The 27,368-nt window shown below is 36.5% G+C and overlaps 1 protein-coding gene across 1 annotated transcript in view; it reads left to right on the forward strand.

The window, feature by feature from the left end:
- The window catches only part of LOC128986866 (myotubularin-related protein 13), a 117,812-nt gene that overhangs the window by 8,177 nt on the left and 82,267 nt on the right, over positions 1–27,368 (forward strand). The window contains exons 4-12 of the mRNA XM_054407440.1: positions 1,925–2,059; positions 9,840–10,059; positions 14,900–15,141; positions 17,029–17,165; positions 18,885–19,056; positions 20,138–20,338; positions 22,279–22,460; positions 25,432–25,540; positions 25,804–26,010. Of these exons, the coding sequence (XP_054263415.1) occupies positions 1,925–2,059; positions 9,840–10,059; positions 14,900–15,141; positions 17,029–17,165; positions 18,885–19,056; positions 20,138–20,338; positions 22,279–22,460; positions 25,432–25,540; positions 25,804–26,010 (1,605 nt within the window). The remainder of the gene's footprint in view (positions 1–1,924; positions 2,060–9,839; positions 10,060–14,899; positions 15,142–17,028; positions 17,166–18,884; positions 19,057–20,137; positions 20,339–22,278; positions 22,461–25,431; positions 25,541–25,803; positions 26,011–27,368) is intronic.

Genomic DNA, 27,368 nt, shown 5'->3' on the forward strand with positions numbered 1-27,368 from the left:
TTTTAAATAGATAATTGATATTTCTGTTGCCAAATCTTCCAGTAACGCATACAACGCAGTATGAGAGGGGGGGCGGGAGAGTAGCGCTGCCTCCCCCCCACCCAACCAGTACGCTGGCTTCAACGAAACTACAGCGTGTCCTCTCCTTAATGTTTTATCCTCCTAGGTTTACCCTTGGTTTTTTTTGGGGCTTCAAATAGTCTGAGAAAATGGTCTTTACCGTGAATTGAGTTTTTCTCAGAGATAATCAATTTGTAAAAACATAACCCAACATCTTCAAAAAAGGCTAGTAGTTCATCTCACAAGACAGTATAAATCCTGTATCCTATAGTCTATTTGTATGTTTTTTTTCCAAAAATACCTTTTAATGTAGGCTTAGGCCTAATAATCAGTGACATAACCCTGACTAAGACTATAAAATTATACTGGAAAATTAATTGACAAATGAATGCATTTGTTCAGTTTTGTATCCTAAGCTTAGTTGTCAGGTTTTGCATATTACTGCATTCTTTAAGTCAGCATTTGTTTTAAAACACTTTAGGAAACGTGGATTTTTTACAAGTTGGTGGTTTGGAAGTATTTTATTAAAATTATAAAACAATTATAGTATTATCTATCAGATGACTTGCGAATAGGGATGTAAAATGCCCGGGTATTTAAAACATGTGGTAAATACCATGGGTACTTACCCAGGTAAATACCCAAAATGCGTAAATACCCGGGTATTTAATAGCAACTATGCCCCAAATTAAAATGCTAGTGGGGACCATAATATGAAGAAATTTTAAAAACATTTTATCATCATTATACACATTATCATCATTATAGTAAGTTAATTGAAAAAAAAAACAAAACAATTAAATCTTCTATGAAATCAATAAAAATTAGAAATACCCAGTTTTTGGGTATTTACCCGAGCCTCAGGTAAACACCCGGGTAAATATCCATTTTATAAATACCTACCCACTGGGTATTTAACCGGCCCATATCCCTACTTGCGAACATTTTCTGTCATATTCACTTGTGAAATATTCACTTGTACTGTTTGAAGTGGTGTTAGTCACTGGTGTCTATGGCATGAAGTCCAAAACCACCCTCTCCTTCATGTACCTTGACGCTGACGGTGGAGGAAGACCCTGTCCCCAGTGCGATAAGAATTTCCGTACAGTTCTTTCTGTTGGGCCTCTTTCTTGCTCATTACAAGTATATTCCTGGCATATATGTACGGAAGTTGAAAGCGCAGGTCGTTCCATAAGCAAGTTTCCTCTGTACCTAGATTCTTTTTAGTCACAATCAGTAAAAAACAAAGTTTTTCAAGGTTTCAGGACCTGTAATATGATCCTGACCTCAGGTGAGAAATCATCACACCTTTACAAATAGAACACAAAAAGCCTACAACAAAACAATAATTAGAAGTTCATACATAACAGTAGTAATATTAAAGTAAAGTATTAAAGTAAAGTAAAGTATTAAAGTAGTAAGTACACAATAAGTAAAAGCAAAAATAAAAAATCAGGACACAATTGAACACGTCTTTACAAAAGGTGACTCAAGTGAGACTGAGGTCATCCAAACGTCTGGCAAATGGCCGGAGCGATGACCACAGGATATTGAAACAAACAACAAGGCAGCAAGACGTAAAAAACTACAAACAGGAGCTAAGCAGCATTTTGAATCATGTATTATCCCATCCACATTTTCTTCTTGCTGGTGTGACGTACCATATAAAAAAAAACTTTGGGGCACTTACAGTACAAGAATGAACTTTACTGATAAATATCAGTGGCAGCTCCAGGACGGTAACCTGCTTTTAATTTATCTGAATAAGAACCTGGGCTTTTTTGCTCACAACTTTCTATTTATATTGGCAAATTGAGTTACATGCTTTGTAGCCTAACTGATGTTGATGTTGTACATTTATCAGCAGGAAGAAGACACGTTGGACGGCCACAGTAGTCCTCACAACATCAGCCTACCGACCATCACTCATCATAGTATCATGTATGCTCCTAAGTGTCTCGTTCTGGTGTCCAGGCTTGACTACATTGAAACCTTCCGAGTAAGTTTAACAATTATTCAAAATTCTCCATTGGATTTCAAAGTCTCAATTTGAGATACAACAGTCTTATCACATTTAACAGCCTTATTTTAAGCCTTATCAGTAAACCCCTAGTGAGAACAGCCTAGATTTTATGAAAACAATGGCCCAAAATGTACCTTATCTAACGATCCTTGACATCTAGCATAGTAGAAAGTAGACTTGCTATGTCAGAGTTTTCAGTTTTGCTTCCAGTCCTTCCTGCGGCAATGTTCACACATTTGTTTGAATTCTATAAGAAGAATGAATGAACTACAGTTCATTTAAGTAATGGTCACCAGTTTTGTACTGCAATTTATAATCAATCCATTGTCATGGCACCACTGTTAGCTTTAAAAAATCTGCCTCAATCTTAGTTCTTGTCACATTTATATTTTTATCGGATATAGCTAGAGGTGTATAATTTGAGTAGGCTACATAAAGATTCTACGGAATTTATAGCATCTGGCAGCTTTTTATCATAGCTTAAGTACATCAAAGGCCCTTCTACTGTACAATACAGTTGCATGTACTTCTTAATTGTGTTTAAACTCTACCTATATTGACCGATGCTGTTTGTGAACCTCGACTCAGCAAAACTCCTGCAAACCTAACCTCAATATAACAAACCTTATTTTAACGGAATCCTTGATATAACGAATATTCAGTTTGAGTCACTTAAGATTTTTGACACCCAGGTTCGACTGTTTTATTAGTTTCTTTTTCAAATGAATTGTACATTTTTATTAAAGGACTAAGCAGTGTAGACCGTGTGTTTTTTTTTTTAAAGACGTTGGCAGCCTCTTTTAACCTTGCATAGCCCGTCCACATAGGCTATGGGCCTGTTTGTGGAACGTACCCAACAAAGCAAGGGGTGATCCGGTACAGTACAATGTTGAACATTACTGTTAAAAAGTAGTGCCAGTGACCAGGATCTGAACACACAGAATCGTTGCCTGGGGCCCGAAGTCCGTGACGCTACCGACTGAGCCACCGACTCGCCTCACAGACATAGTGAAAAATCACAATATTAAATGGAAAATGGCTTAATATACAGGGTTAATAAAAAGTCTGGAGACTCCCTGTAAATTTTTTTACGGCTCACACTAGAAAAACTAAACTCTGCCTGCACACCTTTATGTTTATGGCATGTTATGAAGTACTTTTTGGGCATAACTGCTACTTCCCCGAAATGAACTTTTGCATGGTTGGTTTCCAAACCCAAAATGTGAAACGTCAAGCCCCATCGAGTGACCTCTCATTTTGAAGGTTGTAATAAAAGAAAACTAACAACGCAAACTAGAGGTCTCTATCTTATTCTTAACACAGTAAAATATGGCAGTCAATTCATGTTACGTAAGGAAAATTGTAAGTTAATTCTGATTTCTAAAGATTTCAATTGACTGCCATATTTTACTGTGTTAAGATAGTTTGCTTTGTTAGTTTTTTTTTATAACAACCTTTAAAATAAGGGGTCACTCAATGGGGCTTAACATTTCAAATTTTTGAGTTTCCCCCAAAATACCCCATTTTGGGTTTGCGAACCAAGTAGCAATTAGGCTCAAAAAGTACTTCATAACATGAATGAATGAATGAATTATGAATTTATTCCACCACATATATAAAAATTACACAACCAAATGTACAAAAGAAAAAAGTTCTTTATGCAAAACTAAACTAACTAACTATAACTAATTAACTATATACATGCGTAAAAGGTTGTTCCTATCTAATTAGTTCTGGAATTAGCAGACATAGGCTGTGCCTGTGCGTCTGCTAAGTTGCTATAAAGATTATGAAGTTAAAGTGGCGCAATTTAATTTTATTATTTTGTATGAGTGAAAAATAAAATTAAATGAAAAGTAAAATTAAATGAAAAATTAAATGAATTTCAGCAGTTAAGTAATACTGACTGAGTTATGTAATAAGTGACAGTTCTCTACACGAAAAGAACATGCAATAGTAAAGAACATGCAATAACTATCAATATAAGCGTCGGAGAGAGAGCGGCTAGGGTGTGCTGTCAATGTCGAGGTCAAAGTCAAGTCAATGATCTAGTGAGTCAAGTCAATGGTCAAGTCAAAGGTCGCGGGCCGATCCCGTCGCGCCGGTAAGATGAAGTAATAATAAGATCAGCTTCGTCCGTATTTAAATTAAGTAGCCATTCTTTAACAAGACGTTTAAAAGACACAATAGATGTGGCGTCAAATAAATTTAATTCAGAATAGTATTTACAAAAATTTCGAAACACTATGTGAGATATATAAAAAGAATTTGTTGTTGAAAAAGTGTTGTATACCTGAAGTGTAGTAATGTGGACTTGAGATGAGTATCTTGTGTTATGAGAATGTGAGGTTTCATTAAATATTCTAGTGCAATTCTTGAAAATGTTAATTAGTAAACATTTGATATATAGTTTGCGAACTGTAAGAATTGATGTTTCCTTAAATAGGGCGTCAGACGGAAATCGTTTAGATTTACCAAAACCAATCTTTAAAAGTGACCTATGAGCAATATTTAGAGGTTCCAGCAAACTTTTAAAACATCCTCCCCAGGCTATAATCCCAAATGAGAGCAAAGATTGGACGTAAGCAAAGTAGGCAATTTTAATTTCTTTTAAGGTTAGAATTCCATTCATTTGTCTAAAGGCAAACATGTATTTCCTGACCTTACTCCTTACACTTTGAATATGTTCAGCCCACTTCAGCCGACGGTCGAAAATTACTCCCAAGTATTTATATGAAGCTACCTCTTCAATAGCTTCGCAATTACAAGACAAGTTAAGGAAATCACTACAAGAATGAATTGTTAGGTTTTGTAAATTATAATCTGTGGTTTTACTAATAGAAATAGGCATAAATTTTGTTTTTGATATGTTTAGGGAAAGAATATTTTGGTCTAACCATTTTTTTATAACCATTAGATCATGTTGCGCTTTTTCTCGCACCTCGGGCCACGACTTCCCCTCCAGGAAAATTAGTGTATCGTCAGCAAACAAAAATAACTTTCCAAACATATTGATTCTCGATATATTATTAATATATATTAAGAAAAGAATAGGCCCTAAATTACTACCCTGGACCACCCCATAATCGACAGGCATAGGATCACTGTCTGTACCACAAATTGTAACAAATTGAGCTCTGTTTGAAAGATAACTCTTGAACCATTCCAAAGCACTGCCGCAAACTCCAATTGTTTTTAACTTGTTGAGAAGTTTTAAACGATCTACAGAATCAAATGCTTTTTTAAGGTCAAGAAATATTAATATAGAACGTTTTTTGTTGGAAATGGTATCGTACAACTCTTTGTTTACATCAAAAAGAATATCTGAAATATTTTTGTCGTGACGGAAACCGTACTGATGCTCACTGAGAATGTTATTAGAATGAAGGTAAGCAACCAACTGATCTTTGACAGCCTTTTCAATTATCTTAGTAAAAATACTCAACAATGAGATTGGGCGAAAATTGTTTTTATTAGTGATTTCGTTGGATTTATATAATGGAAAGACTTTAGCCAATTTGTAACAATCAGGAAAAGTTCCTGAAGTTATGCTTAAATTAACAATGTGTAAAAGTGGAAAACAGAGGATATGAAAGTTTGCTTTAAGGACATCGGCCGATATACCATCGTAACCAGGCGCGGAACCACCCCGCAGGCCGCAGACGTAGCGTTGTAAGTCATGTGCAGTGATCGGTTGAAGCGTAAACGTCGTGTCGAGTTGATAGTCACAGTCGTCAACCAATAGGGCCCCACTTGGGTCTAGTTTACTGGCCAGTGAGCTACCGACGTTAGAGAAAAAAATATTGAAATCATCTGCGACTTGTTTATACAATGTTGTAGATAACTGAGTGTTTGATGTAAATTTATCTATTGGAAACGAATCTTTTTTATTTATTCTGCCGGCCAGTTCATTGACTAATCTCCAAAACAGCTTAGGGTTATTAGAGGCTTCGTTTAATTTTTGCCGGTAGTAATTTTGTTTAGTTTGCTTCAGTTGTTCACTAAGGTTTTGTTTAAATTCTTTATAAAAATTGATAAGCTCAACATTAAAGGGTTGTTTTTTAACTCTTTTACTGAATTTATCTCTCACTCTTATTTGTTTAATCAGTTCTATGGAAATCCATGGTTTGAGTTTTTTAGCTCTAGTTGATTTATTAATAATGGTTTTAGTAGCGGATTTCACTGAATTAATAACAATTCTATTAAAATAATTAGAACAAAAATTTATGTCATCATCACATTGAACAATGGGGTCCCAGTTGGAGTTAGTGAGGTAATGTGACAGTAGTGTATGGTCCAGGTACGTGTGAGGCACTGTGTCAGTGTGAGAAGTGTTAGTGCGTGGTGTGTTTGAGGAAATAGTCAGACCAGTGCTGTAGTGATCTGTCACAGCCGTCTGGATCACAGCTGATTTGACCTGAGAAATGTTGTTGTGTTTAATAAAAATGTGATCCAGACAGCTTGCTGTGTTGTTAGTTACTCGCGTCGGCTTATCAACACACTGCAAGAAGCCCATCCCCAAAAATACATCTAAATATAGTTCTGAGGTTTCATTTATTCGAAGAATGTCTATATTAATATCACCAAGGAATATACAAGTTTGATTTCTATTTAATGCATTCATGTATCTCTCCAGTTCACCAATGAGATTAATTGAATCACTGTCGAAGGTTCGGTAAATAGCTAGCAAATGGAAAGGCTTTCCGCAGTGCGTGAAATCCAACGCAAGTCCATAAACATCTCCCAAGGTTATTTGATTGCACGTAGCTGATAGTCGTCTGTTAATGTATACAACAACTCCGTCGTTTTGATTGCGCTGAGTTTCAGTACAGTACAAGTCGAAGCCCTCCAGAGCGGCTCCCCCACCACTCTCCCCCAACCAGCACTCAGTTAAAACAATTACATCTAGGTCATTTATCAATTGATCTAAACAAATCAACAATTCATCTAAGTTTTTGCTATAGCTGCGAATATTGGTGTGGAAGAGGTGCAAACTATCATTGCAATTCTTATTATAAAAATCTATGTACTGCTGAAAATCATTTAATTCTAAACAATGTATAGCTTCAGAAAAATAGCCCTCTTCGTCTGAATCTTGCAACATGTAGGTCAGTGACCTCGCCCTCCTGTCTGCTAAAAACCGGACTTTACAACTACAAAGATGCCTAACTTGCTTTATTCGTTAGTAATGATTTTTTTTCTATTGAATCACGGAATGCTTAATAAAAATAACTATAATATAACTATAACTATAACTATATTTAAATATAACTATATAAATATAAAATCGAATAATGTTTGAGATAATATGATTGCAAAAATAGTTGGAATCGTCTTAAAATAAAGGTTGTGCTAAATATAATCTTTATCAGTAAAAACATCATAATGAATTTTCTTTGCTTGTAAGGTTATAACGAAAAAAAAGATTTCCTGATTAATTATAGCATTAGCTTCTCTACATGCAAAGTTAATGTAAACAGTCTAACTATCAAATTAAGGATATTTCAAGCAATAACTATTCTTACTAAGCAATATAAAATAATGCAATCTTTGATTCAAGGATAAATGGTTAAAACGAAATAAAATAAAGGTAAAAAGGCAAATAAAAATATCTGGATGCTCCTTTAATTAACTGATTAGGTTTCTATTGTTTGTATCTATTAATTAAGTATATCTGGTGCATGCATGTTTCTTCGAGTAATAAATAATAATAATAACAATGCATAATATTCTTTAATTATTGAAAAATAAGGTAATAGTAGTGCACATATACATCTATTAACTCTAAATTGTCCAAACTCGTTAATTACTCTTCAAGCTTTAAATTAACTAATAGTTGAAAAAGTTAGTGAATGTTGTACATGCTTGGGATTTAAAAATATAATTATGGTAAAAAAAATAAATAATAATGTTGGTTATATGCACTTAGCTTCAGATTTCCTGCATGCAGTTCTTAACTATATTAAAAAAAAAAAAAACTTATCAGTCCAAACTGCGCATAAATACCTATAAATATCAGCCTTCAAAAGTGTCCAAATCTTCCTGATGTAGGATTCTGATAGCATCATCATCCTCCCGCGGCTTGATGATGATTTTTCCATTGAAATACCCGGCGAAGTGTAGCTTCCCCTCGCGCCGTAGTCTCCGTGCACGCCCCAGCAGAGCCTTGTTATTACGTGTTAGCTGCTCGTTAATGAATACGTTGCTGGGCTGGAGATTAGGGGAGATGTCTGTCGATTTAAGGCTCCCTTTACTCCGAGCAGCAGCCATCCACACTTCTTTGGCAGATCTAGAGACAAATTGGCAGATGATTGGTGCGTAGGTGTGTTTGTTCGAAAACAGGCGCAGACGGTGAGCAATTGAAACCTCCTCTCTCCTAAAGTCAATTCCGAGAGCCCCGGCTAGTTTCTGTAGTACTGCGTAGATATTTTCCCCTGCCGTTTCTGGAACTCCCACAACCTCAATGTTGGCACATCGCGAGTGTTGTTCTGCGTCATTGAGCCGATCTTGCAGCGACGTGAGCTCCTTCCCGAGCGTGGCGTTAGCGTGTTCAAGCGTGTCGCAGCGACTCTGCAGTTTGGTATGATCGTCATGTAGGGCATTAAATTGACCATTTAGCACCTGGAATTCTTCTTTTAATCCGTCCAGCTTGGAGATAACACAACCAACAACCGAGTCAGTATGGTTTTTTATTTCGGTTTTGAAGCTGGTTAAAGCGTCAAGGAAGGTCCTCTTGTCCACCGCGGCACCAATTGCGGACTCGTTGCTGCGTTGTGACACTGACGAACCAGAGTCTGCCACGCATCCCTCGCACTTCCAAGTTTTCTACGCACCTTTGGTGAAATTTTGAGGTCCAAGCTGTGAGCAGGTGGCATGGAACTCTGCGTTGCAGTCGATACACTTAGCACTTAATTCTGTAGATTTAAGTTCAACACTACACTTACCGCACTTGGTAGGCATAGTTACGAAATGTAATTAGCAATAGTAACTGAATAATAATTACAACGAAAATAGTCGACACAGTACGAAAATTTAGGTTATAAGCAATAAGGCACTGAACGTAAAGCAGACAGGAAGCGGCCCGTGACTAGATAAGGCTAGAGTCCAGAGATAAGAGGTCCGCACCCATCGACGGCTAGATAGCAACTGAATGTCATAAAGGTGTGCAGAGTTTAGTTATTTTAGTGTGAGCTGTTACAAAATTTACAGGGGGTCTTCAGACTTGGAAAGCTGTAAGTTAAATTTCACTTCTGAGAATTTCAATTGAATGTCATTTTTTACTGCGTTGAGATAGAGACCTCTAGTTTGCGTTGTTGGTTTTCTTTTATCAGGACCTTCGGTTTTCTTTTATCATGACCTTCAAAATGAGGGGTCACTTGATGGGTCTTACTGTTTGAAATTTTTGAGTTCCCCCGAAATTCCCCAGTTTGGGGATGTATACAAAGTGGTGGTTATGCCCAAAAAGTACTTCATAATATGCCATAAAGGTGTGCAAAGTTTGGTTTTTCTAGTATGGGCCGTTAAAAAATTGACAGGGGGTCTCCAGACTTTTTATTAACCCAGTTCCTATATAAACGGCCCTTTGACTCTAGTTGAACAGTAGGTATTTCTTTCTTTCAGCAATTCAGCATTTTCACTAATCTGGCAGTGTCAAAGTCCCAATAGTGGCGGTAGCTAGTTTCTATTGTTTGTTGTGTTTGAATCTGCGAGCTGGATACAATTGATAAAGTTTCTGATGGATGTTTTCATGTTGCAGAACTGCCTGGGCATCATATATACAGTGTATGTGGAGAGTGTGCCAGTACCTCTAGAGAACATTGTCAGCAACATCCTGGGGTGTATTCAGGTGCCTCCGCCTGGTGGGCCGCAGGTGAGGTTCAGTATAGGCGCTGGGGACAGACAGGCACTACAACCTCCTCTCACACCTACATTGCCTGTCACGCACACGTCAGTCAACCTGCTCTTCCATCAACTAGGTATCTAGGTTACTAGCCTTTACTGTGTTAAGGTTGAGAGTTTCTTTTGTTTAAAATTGGAAAACAATTTAGACATTTTGAGCTCCTGATTACTTTCCTGTGATGCTGCTTTTGTTTTCCTGTGTTTAGTATTGACACATTGTAGCACATTGTAGTACACGGGGACTACAACACAAAGGACTGCTAACAGATTCAAGAAATACAGAGTTTTAATAGCCTACAGGACTCCGAACACCATGAGTAAAATACTGCATCCAAAAATAGAATAATGTAACAAATTCGACGCTTCAGGCATATATAAAATCAATTGTAATGATTGTGATAGCTTCTACATTGGATAGAATGTGAATTTAGTTAACCGCTTCAAAAACCACTAGGGGTGGGCGAGTAGTGATTTTTTCATTTTTTTTTCATTTTTTTTTTTTTTTTGCTGTAGTAGAATTATATGTACAGGACAAAGCCTATATCCTGTCCTGATACAGACCAGACTGGTTTTTCGTCATGTAGTTTGAGCTTAGTTTTAAGAATTGACAGATATTTTTTTCTTTTTGTACAAATGAATGAAATGAAATGAAATGCTTTAGTTAGTTTACAGTATTACTATTACATTTTTAAAGTTTGAATAATTGTAATTAGTTATATCAAATATATCAGTGTAGTATTAGTTTTATAAATATTGACAAAACTCCTATCTATGTACATTGTACTCCAAAAGATGTTATGAGTTAATAAATAATTTGAATTTGAATTCAATTCGAGTCGAGTATTTGAGTAAAAACTCGAGTGTCGAGTCGAGTTGTTGCGCGTTAAGTAGGCCTAGGCCCAGGGTTTAAGCTGCGGTGGTATTTTTAGGATCTTGCTATTCACAACGGGTCCGCGGAATTGGCTAACTCTGGAACTCGCTAACCCCATGTTAAATGCCCTATCTTCAAATTTGGTCGATGAGAGGAACTCGCTAACTTGTTCGGTTTCGGAATTGGCTAACTCCGGAACCCGCTAACCCGCTCTAGAGCCGGGTTAGCGAATTCCGTCCTCGTACGGAAGTCGCTAACTCGGTCCCTCGGCGGAACTCGCTAACTCCCAATCAGAAGCCTAGCGGGCCGTCCAATGGGAGCCAAGCACGAATATTTTTGGCCAGTGTTGCCGAAAGTGTAGTACCTATATCGTATCGGCACCATAATGTCGTATCCTACGATTAATTGGGAGTAAGAGCAACGTAGTCGATAAAATAAATATATTTAGAAGTATGTTTAACCACAGAGAAGTTCTTATGATTATTAGGGTGGAAAATGCATTATAGTCTTACCATAGACTAACCAACACAAGTAAACTTTACATCCCATTGTAAACTTTGAAGCTCGTTTTTCATGTCTAGTTCATGTCCGGTGACACTGATCGCTAGTGTCGACAAAATTGTGTTTCTATTATTTTATAGTTAACCTCATGATTTGTTCCTTACTGTTTGGTTATATAACTAGGGGACGTGTTATTAGTTGTGATTAGAACGTTTTATTTGGTTAAACGAGGTTTTAAATTACTGAAAACAAGAAACAATTGTAAACAAAACACGACCTCTAAAGACAGTACACCGGACAGAACTAACAATACAACTGTCTTCAGATCATCCATAAGGATTAGAAATGTACTAATATAAGGGAGTATGTTTTATATGTGGGTTTCTTACTTAAATAGTAGCTTATTGGTATGAAAAAGATAAAAATGCACATTTAATTTGGATCTATTACATGTTATGAAATATATATTTTCGTAGTCCGCCATTTGTTTCTTTTATTCGAATAAATACCATTTTGTGACCTTCTGCAAATAAAATTTTTGAGTTCGTATTTTATGGGCTTGTAGTAACCTTAAATCATAAATCATAATAAAATTTACACGTTAAACGTCATTACAGAATTACATTGTAGTGGTTATGTATTTTTAAATAGAGCTATTGAATTTAAATAAATATTTATCAATACATTATAAAGTGGTAGGCCTGTACTCATGGATTGCATTAAAAGTTAGTCCATGCATAAATACAACTTGTAAATTTCTTTTATCGTAGGCTATTAGTGTAGAACCCGGGTCATCCTCTTAATTTTGTTGAATTAATATTAATTTTACGTCTTTCAGTAGGCTTACTTTTTAAAAGTCTGGAGTTTTTTTCCAGGCTGATTCTATCTTATCCAAAAACAAAGCTATTGTCTATTGTGTAGCTCAGTACTGGGGAACGGTGAACCGAGCAATGGCTTGGTATAGTTTATATCGTTTGTGAAAGCAATATAAAGGAAACCCAACACTCAAATCAGGAAAATCCGTCAATTAGTTTATTAAAAATCGTGAATTAAAATAACCCTGTCACGTTTTATTATATGAATATTATATCTTCTCCTATTTTTTACTAGTGGTGCTTAGGTGTACAATCTAAAAACTGTTTTAAAACATGTAACATTATTGCTAAAAAATTCAACACATTTTAGAATTAGGCAACTATTTACTAGTAGGCCTACAATGCTTTGGTTCAAACTATTAGGCCTAGATAAAAACTTAGTCTATGTCATCATATTTGTACACGTAAGTTGGACGGTTCAACGACGAACATTTAATTTAAAATCTATGAATTAATTATGAAAGTTACGATGGTTGATGACTGTATTAATTAATGGTTTTGGTTTATTACGACATTACAATTAAATCTGTTTTCCGTGTTTAAAAACTTGCGTGTGTTTTAGCTTATTTTCGTAGAGGTTTAATTATTTATTACCAATTAAACTAAATTTTGAATATTTTTCATATTCTATTATTTTCTTTTATACTGATGGCATAACATAACATATAATATATATTTAAGATCGAAATCATAAACATTTAACTGGCCATTGTACAGTTTAATAAGAAACACTTTTTCATGATTTTTTAATTGTCTTTTAATTACTTTGGGCTAATTATCTGTTAAAAGTGGAATTGATAACAAAAAAAATAACATTTACTGTATCTTTATAGACACTGACATTTTGAAATACGGCAGTGTACGATTATTTTGTCGTACAAGGTTGGCAACGCTCCGAGCAGTGGGCGCGGCCGGGTTAGCGACTTCCAGAGTTAGCGAATTCCGCCGCGAGACAAAATCGAGTTAGCGGGTTCCGGAGTTAGCCAATTCCTGACTGAGACGGTTAGCCAGTTCCAGAGTTAGCCAGTTCCGCCACACGACCGAGTTAGCGAGTTCCTGAGTTAGCCAATTCCTACGTCTCTTCACAACTTAAAAATGCTAAGTTTACATTTTTTTGCAGGCTAGGCCTATGGCAAATTTTCTACAAATAAAATTGAAAGATGTAATGCTCAAACAAATGTATCTGCATGGAGAAACAACAAACCGAAAAGATCAAATGTTGCACAATACCTGTTACAAAATGGCCACTCAATAGGAAAAATGGAGGATAGTCTTATGTATTTTAAAGAATTGTAAGAAAGGATATGTAATGAATGCTTGAGAAGAATTGTATATTTATAAGGAAAAATGTAAAAATATAAATAAGTTAATAATAATATCTATTGTTCTTACCGTTAACGCAATCAGGGGTGATATTCCACCACTACGGCCGTTTCGGAGATGACTCCATCGTCAGGTGCGTAGAAACACACCTAATGTTCTATGTCTTGTCACATTTAACACGAATAGTCTTCATTTGCATTGCGTCAGGGGTTGAATAAATAATACACATGTAAGCACAGGAGGGACACACGAATACACGAAAACATTTAGAGCGCAAGCACGGCTTGAAAAATGACGACCGACTTAGTCTTCTCCGAAACAGCCGTAGTGGAATATCACCCCTGATTGTGTTGACGGTAAGAACCATAGATATTATTATTATATTTCCACGCAATCTGCCACACTCAAGAATATAGAAATAAGTTGATTAATGAACAAGTAAATTTCGATTCCAGTTGTACTTAAAAAAATGTATTGGCCGGTGATTCCGGTAGCCAATAGGGTATAAGTAGGGACGCCATTCAAGATTCTTGTCATTCGCTTCTTGGGTCTGATGATGATCGAAGTGTCCAATCGAAATCGATCACCACTTACCATCTTTTTTGTATATTTACCGTCTTGTGAGTAACAGTATAAGCGTAAATATATGTTTTAAGTGTTATGAGACTCTCTTTTATTTACTTTCTGTAAATTTAATAACACATACAATGCCGATCAAGAAGTTATTCTATATGAAGACTAGAAGAAAAATCTCAGGGGTGGATCAAGTTAACCTCAAAATGACAACAACTGTTATTTTACAACAAATTAATGCAAAAGGTAATTTTAGCCCGTTGCGAAGTCATAGCTTTAGTCGGTTCATATAATTGTAGTAATTAAATCATAAAGTATGTCGGGCGAAGCCGACGAGCAACAGCTAGTTTTTATTGGTTTATATTATATTTTATAAAATTAATAATGATTGGTTTCATCCCGCATGGATTTCATATAAACCCTTCTTTATCCCAAATAAATTTCAAAAGAAATCTCATTCTATTACATACAGTTTTGTTGGTCTATATAATTGAAATAGCCCTTTAATCCTTAATTATAATAATGTCAATGGTAACCTGTAATACAATATACTTTCATGATGTTAGCCTCCTAACTATTATTTATTTTAATACATTAATGTTGGTTTTCCCCTATAAAGCAGTAAAAGATGTAAAACAGGCGACAGAGCCTATAATGCCATCTTATTCCGCATCCGGTTTTAAACCTTCATCAAGGTTTAAAAGTACAATGAATGGAAAAAATTGAATTACTTACACAATTCTAAATCCCAAACATAAACTTTTGTCTATGCAGGTATCCGTAACTCGCTGGTGTTGTTCTGCGCGGTGATGACAGAACAGAAGATTCTATTCCAGTCACGCAGCTACAGTCGTCTCACCGAAGCTTGTCGAGCGCTCACAGCTCTCATGTATCCCTTCAAGTACAGCCACGTTTATATCCCTCTGTTACCCGCTGCGCTGGTTGAAGTGCTGTCCACTCCTACCCCTTTTGTCATGGGTGTTCACTCCTCGCTCAAAACCGACGTGTCGGAGATGGTAATGTATTTTTGTTTAAGAATTTGGTGTGGTTTGATTCCTATTGCTTATATTCAGAGCATAGGCCAACACAAAACCACGTGTTGAAGTTTAAAGAAAGCTGTCGAGCAGTTTTTATTACATTTTTAGTAAACAATTCTCTAGATCAAAGGTTCCTAAACTTTTTGGTCTGGCGACTCACCTTCATTTTGGAATTTTTGTTGCAACCCACCTGTTAAATAAAATATTAAGTATATGTTAAATATTTCAAAAAATTATTATTACTCTTTGGGTTATTATAATTTTACAATTATTATGGTGTAAAGGGTCTATGCCGAAACACAAATATAAATAAAAATTGTGAAGTTGATGCAATTAAAGACACAATATTTAGTCCAAAATATTGTATTTCAGAAAACTAAAGTTATTGAGGCATGTGAAGCTAAAGTTTAAAGAGACCATACCTGTTTTGAATGTTGACATCACTGCTGGTTTTTTCCTTTGTAAAGCCTATTTTCGTGTTCATTTTTTTTTAACATCTGAGTGGAAGATTTTTTCTTACATTGTTACCAATCCAACTAGCTATTTAGAATGTTATTGAATTAACACTCCAATTAAGTTCTCCTGTTTCAAACATCCATTTTATATTTCATCCACGTTTTGTTTTTATATGTAGCTATTATTTATAGAAAAGATTCACAGCAGCATCATGATAATCTCTTGTGATCATGGCGACAATAGGAACATATTTTTACGTCTTAAAGATTTGTTAAAAAACAAATATGCTAGATTGGCTTTTTTTAATTTTCACTAAAACTTGATCGCCAAATTAATTATTACTCAAATAATTGGAATTTGAACATCCTTAGTTTGAAGTTATAAATGATGTTTTTGTCATAGCACAGCAAAAACGACTGTTTTCAATGCTTTGCCCGGTTAAAGTAGCTTCTATTCTCCCTAGGGTGGAGTTGAGGATATTGGCTGCATATTTTTATAGCTGTGAAATTCATCCGCTGATTATATGGCATAAAATAGTCCCGGTTTACAAAAGGTGTCATTATTAATTTTTTTGTGATAATCACAGTGTTAAATTGTATAATTTAATACAAATACACCGTTTTAACCACGTTTAAGCAAAGTCAAATGCAAAAGAATTTCAGTAATCATATGTATTTATTATTGTGTCGTTGGAGGAATAAATTTTATTACATTCAAAAAGCAGTAAAAATATAACCAAAAAAGAACTGACTCAGTTTGGAGCTAATTCATACAGATAAACAATGAATCAATATAAAAAAATGTCAAGTGAATTATTTAGCTTGAACAATTTGCAGTATGATGTCAAATATAGTTCTTCACGGGGGCACAAATGGTATTATCATTATCAACCCTTGCCCATTTTCAGACTTGGGCTTTGTCCCAGTCATTAAACTAAAAGGCTTGAACTTAAACTTAAACTTTAGGCCCTGGTGACGAAATATTATTACTGTTAAACTGTAAATGTACCGAATATATTTTAATTTACTGCCCCCTGTCAAGAAATAATGTTAGGTGAAATTTTGATAATCACGATTAAACCTGATTTTCTCAATTTTTAGATCCAAGCTGGAAGTATGTTCAATGTTAGATCTCTTCCTGCAAACCACTCAAATCCTTCACTTAGTTTGGGATCCGCTGCCTTAGATCATCTTACAGCTGAGCTGCAGTTACCTGAGCTTTTTTTTATTGACTGTCGATTTCCAGCTTGACTATTGATGCGTGCCAGAACGTTTTCAAGTGATATACTTTTGTTTAATTCCCCCTAAGCTTACACTCCATTAATTTCCATCCATTGCAAACTACTCAAATAAAATCCAAGCGTTCTCATTAGTATTGGTTTGCATTGGTTTTGAAGGCTCTCTGTTGTAGATGGATGTGATTGTGGCTGATCTGGACGGAGGCTCTATCCTAGTGCCTGACGGAGTGTCACTACCGCTGCTGCCAGAGCCACTGTTGACCTCTGTGACCGAGGCTTTAGGTCTAGTGTTGCAACCGGACCTCATCTGGTGAGTGGAACAGTCAATCTAAACCTGTCCTCAGGTGAGAATGTACTTAAAACCATTGACTTTTGGATACTGAAGTATTTGGCCTCTCGGGACATCAAAACTAAAAAGTTAATAGGTCTCGGGTCCAGGTCTTACCATGAATAAAATATTCCCTATACTATGGGAAATTCACAAGAAAAAAAAAATAGGGACTAAGAAAATTTTTAAATTGTGTTTTTTAAGTTTTTTGTGTTGAAATGTATTGTATTTTTTTTCTACTAATTCTGCCCATTATTTTTATATGCAGTAGGCTCCCACGTTGTTTTTGAAACATTTCATTTGAAAAAAATAAAATGGAATCATGCCAAAAAAATATCAATAGCTTTAAGGTCAAGCTGCCTATTCCTCTTAGGATAGGACAACATTCTAGATGCAACACAAACCCAATCAAAATCATTGATCATAATTGGAGACATAAATATTGACAGACTGAAAGATAATGCAGGAAATAGACTTTTAATTGAGGAAATATCCTCTCATAACATCAGAAGACTTCCCCTCCCAGCAACCAGAATCACAAAAACTAGTGCCACTTCCATTGACTTTATCTGCACAAACATCTCAAACTCAAACATCCTCTTCTCCGTATTTGAAGCTGGCCTATCTGATCACACCAGACAAACATGCACTGTTAACACCCTCAATGAAAAACCACCAAAGCCAGTGGCAAGCTTAAAACAAAACTTTTGCACTCAGAATCTCAACACACTAAAACAAACCTTAGAAGGGGAGCAATGGGACAATGTAAAAAATGCTCAGGATGCTGACGATGCCTACAAGGTTTTCTATGAAACAGTGAGGAGGGCTCTGGACCACTCATGCCCCATTAAAAAGACAAGACCCAGAACAAAAACAAAACCTAGCGCATACCATGACGAACAGGCAAGTCACTTAAAAGAGATCTATCTGAACTCCCTGAAAGCATTTCAGATCTCAGGGACTATTGCTGATAAAGCCATCATGACTGCTAGAAAAAAAGATTATGACCTAAAATTCAGAAATCTTCAACAAAAAGCTATATCCAACCATATTGCTCAATCACAAAATAAATCCAAAGCCTTGTGGAATGTCGTTTACTCTGAGCGTAAAACCAAACAATCACTGGAACACAAATTTCAACTGAAAATAGATGGACAGCTGGAAAAAAATCCTCAAACTAAAGCAAACCATCTCAACCTCTACTTCTCTCAGATTGGCGAAAAAACCCTAACCACAAATCAACATTCAAATCACTCACCATGCATAGATACAAACCCACGTCAATTTCAGTTTCAACCCGTAACCATCAGAGATGTAAAAGACGCCATAGCAACCTTAAAACCCAAGCTATCGTGTGGAATTGACGAGATCCCAGCTAAAGCTGTAAAACACTGTGCAAATCAACTTGTGATTCCGTTAGCAACTATCATCAATAAATATTTTTCGCTAAGCCAGTTCCCATCCTTGCTGAAGATCTTAAAAATATACCCTAAACACAAAAAAGGCTCTGCTACAGATGTTGAAAACTACCGCCCTATTTCACTCATATCCGTATTCTCCAAAGTAATTGAAAAAATTGATCTAACCCAATTAATGGCTTTTTTTGCAGAAGAAAAACTCATCAGCCAAAACCAACATGGATTCATTAAGGGAATCCTTAATGTAACAACTACAGTTACAATGTTGTGTTTTGTGTTTCAGTGCAGACCATGCGTTCCCCCCGTCACCCCCGCCACCGCTACCCCCACCTGTGGTTCTAGACAAGCAGATCAGAGCTGTGTTCATGCGGACGTTCGCTCAACTACTGCAAGGCTATCGTAGCTTCCTCACCATTATCAGAATCCACCCAAAGCCCGTCATCACTTTCCATAAGGTAAACACTTTTACTTTCTACCCCCATAAACAGACATAGTTTTCAAAAATGTTTCCTGCAGGTTCTAGCCTGGAAATGCTTTCCAAATTACTTCAGGATAGGTTTAAAAAGGGTTGCAGCAATCCATTGGGGATTGGCAGGATTTTAAAATCAGAACCTTGGAAAACGATGTCCCGTGCTCTACCACTAGACCAGCTCGATTTCCAAAAACTTTCATAGTAACAAAGATGGAGAAATTATTATACTCATTAAGTTAAAAGTTTCAAATTATAAATATTTACTTTAAAATGAATTTTTCATAAGATAGTGAGTAAAATGTATACTGAAAACTTTTCTTTAATTTATGGGTTTTCTAACTATAGTTCAGTAGTTTTACTCGTTGATTCAAACAATTTATCCTACTAATAGATTATTCACATAATTATAAACTACCCTATCACTATCACTATGACTTTTTTATTGTAAATTATTTATCTACTTCTTTCTATTGCTTCTGTTAACTCATATTTTGTTGCATTTGAATGGAAAAAATTGTTGACCCAGTATCAAATGTAAACAGATTACATCCTGAATCAGTCAAGATGTTGGTGTTATTAAATATTAATTTTGTTGACAATACTGGTGTTTCCAATACCTATCTTTACATATTTTTCAACATTATAACCTAACTTAATATCATTATTGTGAGTGAGTTTAGCCATAGATAAAACATACTCCCTTAGTAGATTTCCCATCCATATGGAACAGCTGAAGCCAATTTTATTGTTAGTTCTGTACGGTGTACTGTAGGTAGAGTCTTGTTTTGTTTACAATTTGTTTCTATTATTTTAGGGTTGGGTTAGTTTCTCATAATTTGTGCCTCACTGTTTGGTTATACAGTATAGCTAGTGGACAAGTTATTGTTTATGATTAGATAGTTTTATTCGGTTAAAAGAGGTTTTAAATTACTAAAATAGCAAAAAAAAGTCCACTGGGACTTTAAAACCATTAGTGTTCTACATCACTTACGGAGATTTGCCTCTTTCCACACTAAATTTACCACACTCCAGCTGATTTTACTGAACTTTCTGGTGTTATACAGGCCGCATTCCTGGGAGAGCGAGGTTTAACTGATTGTGACTTCACCACTAGAGTCTTAGACTGTATGTTCTTCACTGCATTTGTATCTGAACGTGGACCTCCTTGGCGGCCGTGTGACCACTGGGACGAGCTTTACTCCAACATGGCTGAGTTGCTACGAGCAGAGGCAGCGGACAGAACCAGAATACTGCAACATATACAGGTATAAAATTTAATTTGACTATCCTTATTCAGCGTATACAGGAAAATCCCAACCAACTGAACTAAAAGGGACTAGGTTGTTTCAAATTACCTATTTTTCTGTGGATACCAATGGTTGGAATTTATTAAAGGCTATTTCAGTTTGAAGAGATCTAGAACATTTGTTTTTATGTTATTCTAATTACTGTCTTCTCTAAGTCTACAACTGTATACACAACATATATATTTCTTAAAATAAATGACAGCTGTTTTCTGAACTTAATCTCTATTACAGTTTGATTTCAGTTGGCCATGCTGGGGCAACTACCTACAAGTACGTGAACAATTCCCATTGCCTAGCTAATTTTTGCTGAGTTGAATTCTTTTGTTTTTGGTTGACCCTGGTTCCAGTTTAACAGGGTGCTGTTAAAAAAGGCTTTATTGTTTTGCTTTAAGGGCCAAACTTGGACCTCGTAAGTCCAACTGGAAAGTGTTATTTTTTTCTTGTCTTTAATTTTCTGTTCGGAGATTTGCCTCTTTCCACACTAAATTTACCACACTCCAGCTGATTTTACTGAACTTTCTGGTGTTATACAGGCCGCATTCCTGGGAGAGCGAGGTTTAACTGATTGTGACTTCACCACAGGCCTATTGTCTAAACTATTGTCTTAAAGAGTCAATAGCAAAGTATTATGAATTCAACAAATCATTCTGTTGCCTCTTCATTGATTTTTCAAAGGCTTATGACTCCATAAATAGAAAGAAGTTGTGGATAAACATGGAGCATCTAGGTATACCAAGAAAACTTATAGAACTAGCAAAATTGAGTGTTTTAGGTTCTAAGTGCAAAGTTAGAGTAAATGGAGACGTATCGGAAGACTTTGAGGTGAACACGGGTGTGAGGCAGGGAGACGGGGTATCTCCATTGCTGTTCAATTTAGCCATAGAAACAGCTCTTCAGGAGATAAGAAAAACAGAAGTAGGGATTAAGATAGGAACAAACATAAACTTGCTAGCTTTTGCAGATGACATAGTATTAATTACACATAATATAGAAGAAATGAAAGATGTAACAAAAATGCTTATTGAACATACAAGAAAAATGGGGCTATACATAAATGAAGAGAAAACCAAGTTTATGACATGTGGAAGAAAACAAGATGATGACCAACCAAGATACCAAAATAACAACTACATTGAAATTGAAAAGTATAAATTTAAAAAAGTTACAAATTTCAAGTATTTGGGAGTCATCCTCACCAGTGATAATGATGAAGAGCTAGAAATTCAAAATAGATTAAACCTAGCACAAAAAAGTTTTTCGGCCTGTCACAAGTTACTAACTACAAAAATAATATCCCACACCACCAAACTCAGGATTTATAAGACAATCATCAGACCAGTTCTCCTGTATGGTTCAGAAAATTGGATCTTAAGCAAGAAATCAGAAAGGAAAGCTATTGTATTTGAGAACAAGATTTTGAGGAAAGTGTACGGACCGATTTTTGAGGATGGACAATGGAGATCGAGACATAATTGGGAACTTAGAGAATTATTTAAGGATCCGGATATTGTCGCTGAGGTACGGAGCAGAAGACTGAGATGGGCAGGGCATATTCTAAGAAAAGATGACAACTCCCTATCAAAGAACATCTTGAGGAATAACCCAGAAGGTAGAAGACCCCTTGGAAGACCGAAACTTAGATGGTTCGACCAAGTGGAGAAAGACCTGAGGAAGCTAGGGAGAAGGAAGGAAGATGCAAGAAGCAGAGACCTATGGAGGCAGTGTGTTGGGGAGGCCAAGTACCATCTAGGGTACCAGTGGCCACAGCAGTAAGTAAGTAAGTAAGTAATTTTCTGTTCGCACAGTGTAAATTAAATGTTGACAAATGGCTTTTCAGATTCATTGAAGTCCATAATAATGTGGTCCACATTAGGCATAATAGTAATCATCTGTTACAGGACCTGGCTAACCAGCTGTTCCACAATGAGAACCCCAATCAGCAGCCGTACCACCAGAAGATACCCAAACCTCCAGAGGGAGCTTTCGCTCGTATACATCAGCCTGTACTGCCTCACATTGACCCTGACAAGGTGCACAAGCTCATAGAGGAGGGACTGGCCAAGAGTAACCTGCACACTAGGTAAAATGTTTATTCATTACACATATAAAAGAGGATGTTTGTATATATATTTGTTTGTTTGGCAGTGATAAACTCAGACACCGCTGAGTTGGGTACCGATTGCCACGAAACTTGGTACATACGTGTAGAATGTCATGGAATAGGTTTATACACCATCAATTTCGTGATCCGTCCAATCGGCTCCGCCCCAGTGGCTCTGGAGTTTCCCATGTTAACCTTTTGAGAAATGGAATTAATGAATCTTAACAGCTGTTTCAATTAAACAAGTTGGTTCTGTTCTATGATGTTCAATAGCATTAAAGTTACAAGGATTACCAAGAGGGTGCAGCACTATTATTTCTTTTACATTTATGACAACAGCTAATTTGCAACCAAAAGGTGAGTGAGCATAGCGAACGAACTTCAACCTGGAGGCGAGTTAGCTTAGCGAACGAGCTAACCTGAAGGCAAGTGAGCGCAGCGAACGAGCTCCAACCCAAAGGTCAGTGAGCGTAGCGAACGAGCTCCAACCCAAAGGTGAGTGAGCGTAGCGAACGAACTTCAACCAGGACGTGATTGAGCCATGCGAACGAGATCATCTTGAAAATTAATAAGTTAAACGGGGCAAAGCCCGCGGGATTATAAATAGTCAAAGGCAAGACAACGTCTGCCGGGTTCAGCTAGTTCATTACACATAAAATTTAAGGTACCAAATTTAAAGGGGGGTAAAAACGTACTAAGAAGAAATGAACACTAGAACTTACCCGATTTTTATCCACAATAGCCTACTCCTAGGCCTACGTGTTGGCCATAGCTTGGGCTATGGGCCAAAGAACGTAGGCCTATTTTTAATCACAGTAAAGTACATACACACACCCACAGCTACATATTTATTCATCATAGCACTCCGTTTCACAAAATAAAGTTAAACCGACAGATATTTAACGACGACATAACGGGAAATAAAAGTGATAAAACTCAACGGTTCTTGGAAGTACTTGAATACAACAATTATTGTCGTCATAAAATGTTAATGGATTTGGGACTGCTAATGAGTTTTTATTGCATCATCACCCTAGTAATAAATTATGAAGATCGTAAACAAACATCTGATAAGACTTACGTGCTCGGAACCAACTGCTGTTACGATTGTAAACTGAAATTAATTTATTATTATAATAGGCTGTACCGAACCGAATTTGTACCGTGTAAAATGTTGTACCGAACCGATTACGGTAATTAAGCTCGGCAGATCCCTAGTTAAGTTTTAATTTGTAAGAAAGCGGTGACCTGGGGCCCATTTCATAATAAACTACATGTTACAAGTTACAACTTGTAACTTGTAACTTCCATAAGATTTGCATTGGGCGATCAGCTGATTTACTAATAATATTAGTTTGTACTTTATTATGAAATGGGCTCCTGGTAATCAGTTAAGTGGAAGACTGGACTCACTGATAAGATAAGTTACTGATAAGTTTCTTTGTATACTGGCCAGGTCTGTGCACTCTGGGATAAAGTGGCCAGTTAATTTCCAAGTCAATTTTGTGTCGATTGTGTGATTTTATTGGAGGAAATAAATTCATTATTTCAATATAGGCATTATATTAACGTACATATGATCCACAATAACCTAGAAAATGAAAATCACACCCAGTTGGCTGCTAACCTTTGGTAAGCTGGAAGAGTCGTCTGCAGAAAGTCAACAAAAGCAGTAGCATTTCTGCTGAGGCATTGCCGGCTTGTATTACCTTTTGTCAGTGTTTGTCATTACAATGTTTTAATATTGACATGATTTTGTCAGGTATAGTTCAAGTTAAACTCAAAACAAAATTAATTTTATACTTTAAAAACTGTAGTGATCCACTTTATTGTGTTTTTACAGGGTGTCCACTGACCGGGAAAACCGGGAATTATGTGTGATTTTTGTATTTAACCGGGAATTTTTTGCCGCGATCGCGCATGACGACGATGACGTTTACGTGACCACGGGAGACGACGATGACGTTTACGTGACCACGGGAGACGACAATGATGTTTTTGTGACCGACGACGATTACGTGTCCATGATCGTGTGAGACGATGATGATGTCCAAACGGCCGCGGGATATGTTGGTGATTTTGCCGCGATGGTGCATGCGGATGATGGCGTTTCCATGACTGCGGGAAACAATGATGCTGTCCAAAAATATTGCTTGACGATGATGACCGCGGGAAATTATTTGAATTAAGCTACGATCTAGGAAGATTATGATAACTTAACTGTGTTTGCGGGAGACTACTATAATGTTTCCGTTACCGCTGAACAATATCAGGATTTTTTCACAACCATGGAAGACAGTGGTGATGTTTCTTTTTTTGAGTGAGATATTCAGGATTTTTCAGTTATCGCAGAAAATGATGATGGTGTCTCTACGACATGTGTTTTCCTCTTACGGTGAACAATAAATCGTCAGCAAAAGCTTGGAGGTCCATGTCTCTCCATTCTAATTTTTTAAGTCTTTAATTTTTGGATTATTTAATCAGTAATACATAAAAATTGAATACTTGTGTCAGGCAGTATTACAGCAATCATAATATTTTTTCCATTTACTGAGAATGCTCTTTCCGATAACTAAAATAGCGAGCTGTGTTATTGTTAAAACAGCATTGCGGGAGTTGGCGCAAAACACGTTGGAAATTTTAGCACAACCTGAACTACCTGGAATTTTTTTTACTCATGAATTTTTTCTGGTTGGCCTGGTGGACACCCTGTTTAACTTTTCATTTAATCCTGTAGACTGTAGAGTGTTGGCTTGGCATAATATAATAATATTGTACCTATATTCAAAGTTTTCCAACACAATTTAAGAAGTGTTTTACATTATTGGGTTTGTTTTCCGATTGATTTTTACCTGCAGCTCATTATATGTAAACATAACAGTTAAATATTTCATCCTAGTGTACAACCTAAACACAAATTTAACTAAATACTCTTGTAATTTTGTTTCAGACTTTTGTCCCTTAAGCCGCCGGCACCAAGGATAGTTCCTATGGAACTTCACATAAACAGCTCTGCTGACAGTCGCCAAATTGTCAGCAACTCAGCACGTAGGCTAGAGGTAAAGTCATTTTTTGGTCTCGTTATTGTGGTACTTGAGCAAAGCCTAAAAATTTGGGATTTTTCTGAATTGAACAATCTTTTGAGGATTTTTTTGAAGAAGGTGAATACATAACATAAAAAAACTGTGAAAATTGGGGGAAAATCATGTTCCAAACTGAATTTTAGGTTCCTAGCATAAAAACTTAAAACACACATTGGATACATGCTGCAGATTTTATTTTTATTTGAAGACAAGATTAAGTTCAACGTATCTTATTTCAGGTGCTGAAGAACTGCATAAACTGCATATTCGAGAACAAGATTAGCGACGCTCGCAAGACGTTCCCTGCGGTGTTGCGAGCTCTCAAGTCACGTGCGGCCCGGCTGGCCTTGTGTACAGAACTGGCACAACACGTGGTCGGTAACAAGGCAATGTTGGAACATCAGCAGTTCGATCTGGTGGTGCGGCTCATGAACTGTGCTTTGCAGGTAAACACAAATATTTTCTGATCAATGTGTCTGTGGTTTTTTGTTTTTGGATAGTCTAGTGATTACAATATAAGATTTGTGATGATTGGACCCAGTGGTAGTTCAGAGTACTATTTAAGAGTCCACCTATCTGTGATATGCAGAATCCTCACTCTTCATAGGTTATCCTGCATACGCACATGGGAGCGTAGCTTTATAGCAAACCCGAATCTTTAAACTTATTCTACTTTATGCTATGAGCTGGGTAGCTGTTCAATAAGAGAATCAGATCGTGTTCATCAAATAGGATTTTAATTTTCTTTAGTATTCAAGTGTGATAGTTATTCTCAAGTATAGCCTACTAACAAATGCCTGGTAGGAACCGCTCTGGAGGTAGCTTGAATCTTAGATTTATAATCCCCAAAAACGAAGCGAAACTATTCCCTTGTAATCTAATCAAATCAAAGTATCTATCCCCAAAAGAATTCCTTCAAATCAAATTACAAAACTCCAATTAACTTACAGTCCCCTTTAATCAAAACTTCCCGTACAAAACTCCCGACTACAAGGCCTAACCCCAAGATAGAGAAACCAGTACTCACCCAACTCTCCTGGGCACCTTGCCCCGGGCAACTGACCCCTTTCTCTACCTCAGGTGGCCTATTTATTGATCTGACAGCTACTGAGTGCAAAGCCCTCAGTGTTTACAAAACACCTCCAGCACGCTTCACAGCAAGCAAGGCCTGACCACAGGTCATCAACCTAGCTTGCCCAGGCTACCCTCCTTTACATCCCCCCTTCTCCTCCAGACGATGTCCTCAGCGTCTAACATAAAAAAAAAATTAACGACAATTTCAAACAAAAGTTTTACAAAAAAAGTCCCCCAATAAAAAAAAAAAAAACTTTAAGACAAATTACTTTACAATATTACAAAACTGAGAAAACAAAACAAATTACATTTTATCCATAATCCTAAACATATTCACAAAAGCATTGTTTTCCTCAGTGGTGATAGCAATGAATGAGTGCAAAGCGCCTTGTCTCCAGTGGGTAGATGGAATGTGCTGAGTCACCAGGTAGCTCTCTCTAGTAGTCTAATATAATATAAATACCTCGTCACAGCTCTGTAGTTTCTGTAGATTACAGCTGTTTCGGCATTAAAATGCCATCCTCAGATACACATACATCCACCTGAATTGGCGTCGTTAAACTGTACACATACACAAACACGATAAAAACATAAAAACATGTAAAACAAAAGACAGGCCTGTCGCGTACATGATTGCTACTAGCAGTCAGCTTCCGTACTCGTAGCAATCATGTACGCGACAGGCCTGTCTTTTGTTTTACATGTTTTTAGCGAATTTCCCATATAGGGA

This window comes from Macrosteles quadrilineatus, unplaced genomic scaffold, assembly GCF_028750875.1.
Source record: "Macrosteles quadrilineatus isolate MER2022 unplaced genomic scaffold, UCM_ALF_1.0 Scaffold_2__2_contigs__length_208266976, whole genome shotgun sequence".
NCBI classification, from domain to species: Eukaryota; Metazoa; Arthropoda; class Insecta; order Hemiptera; family Cicadellidae; genus Macrosteles; species Macrosteles quadrilineatus.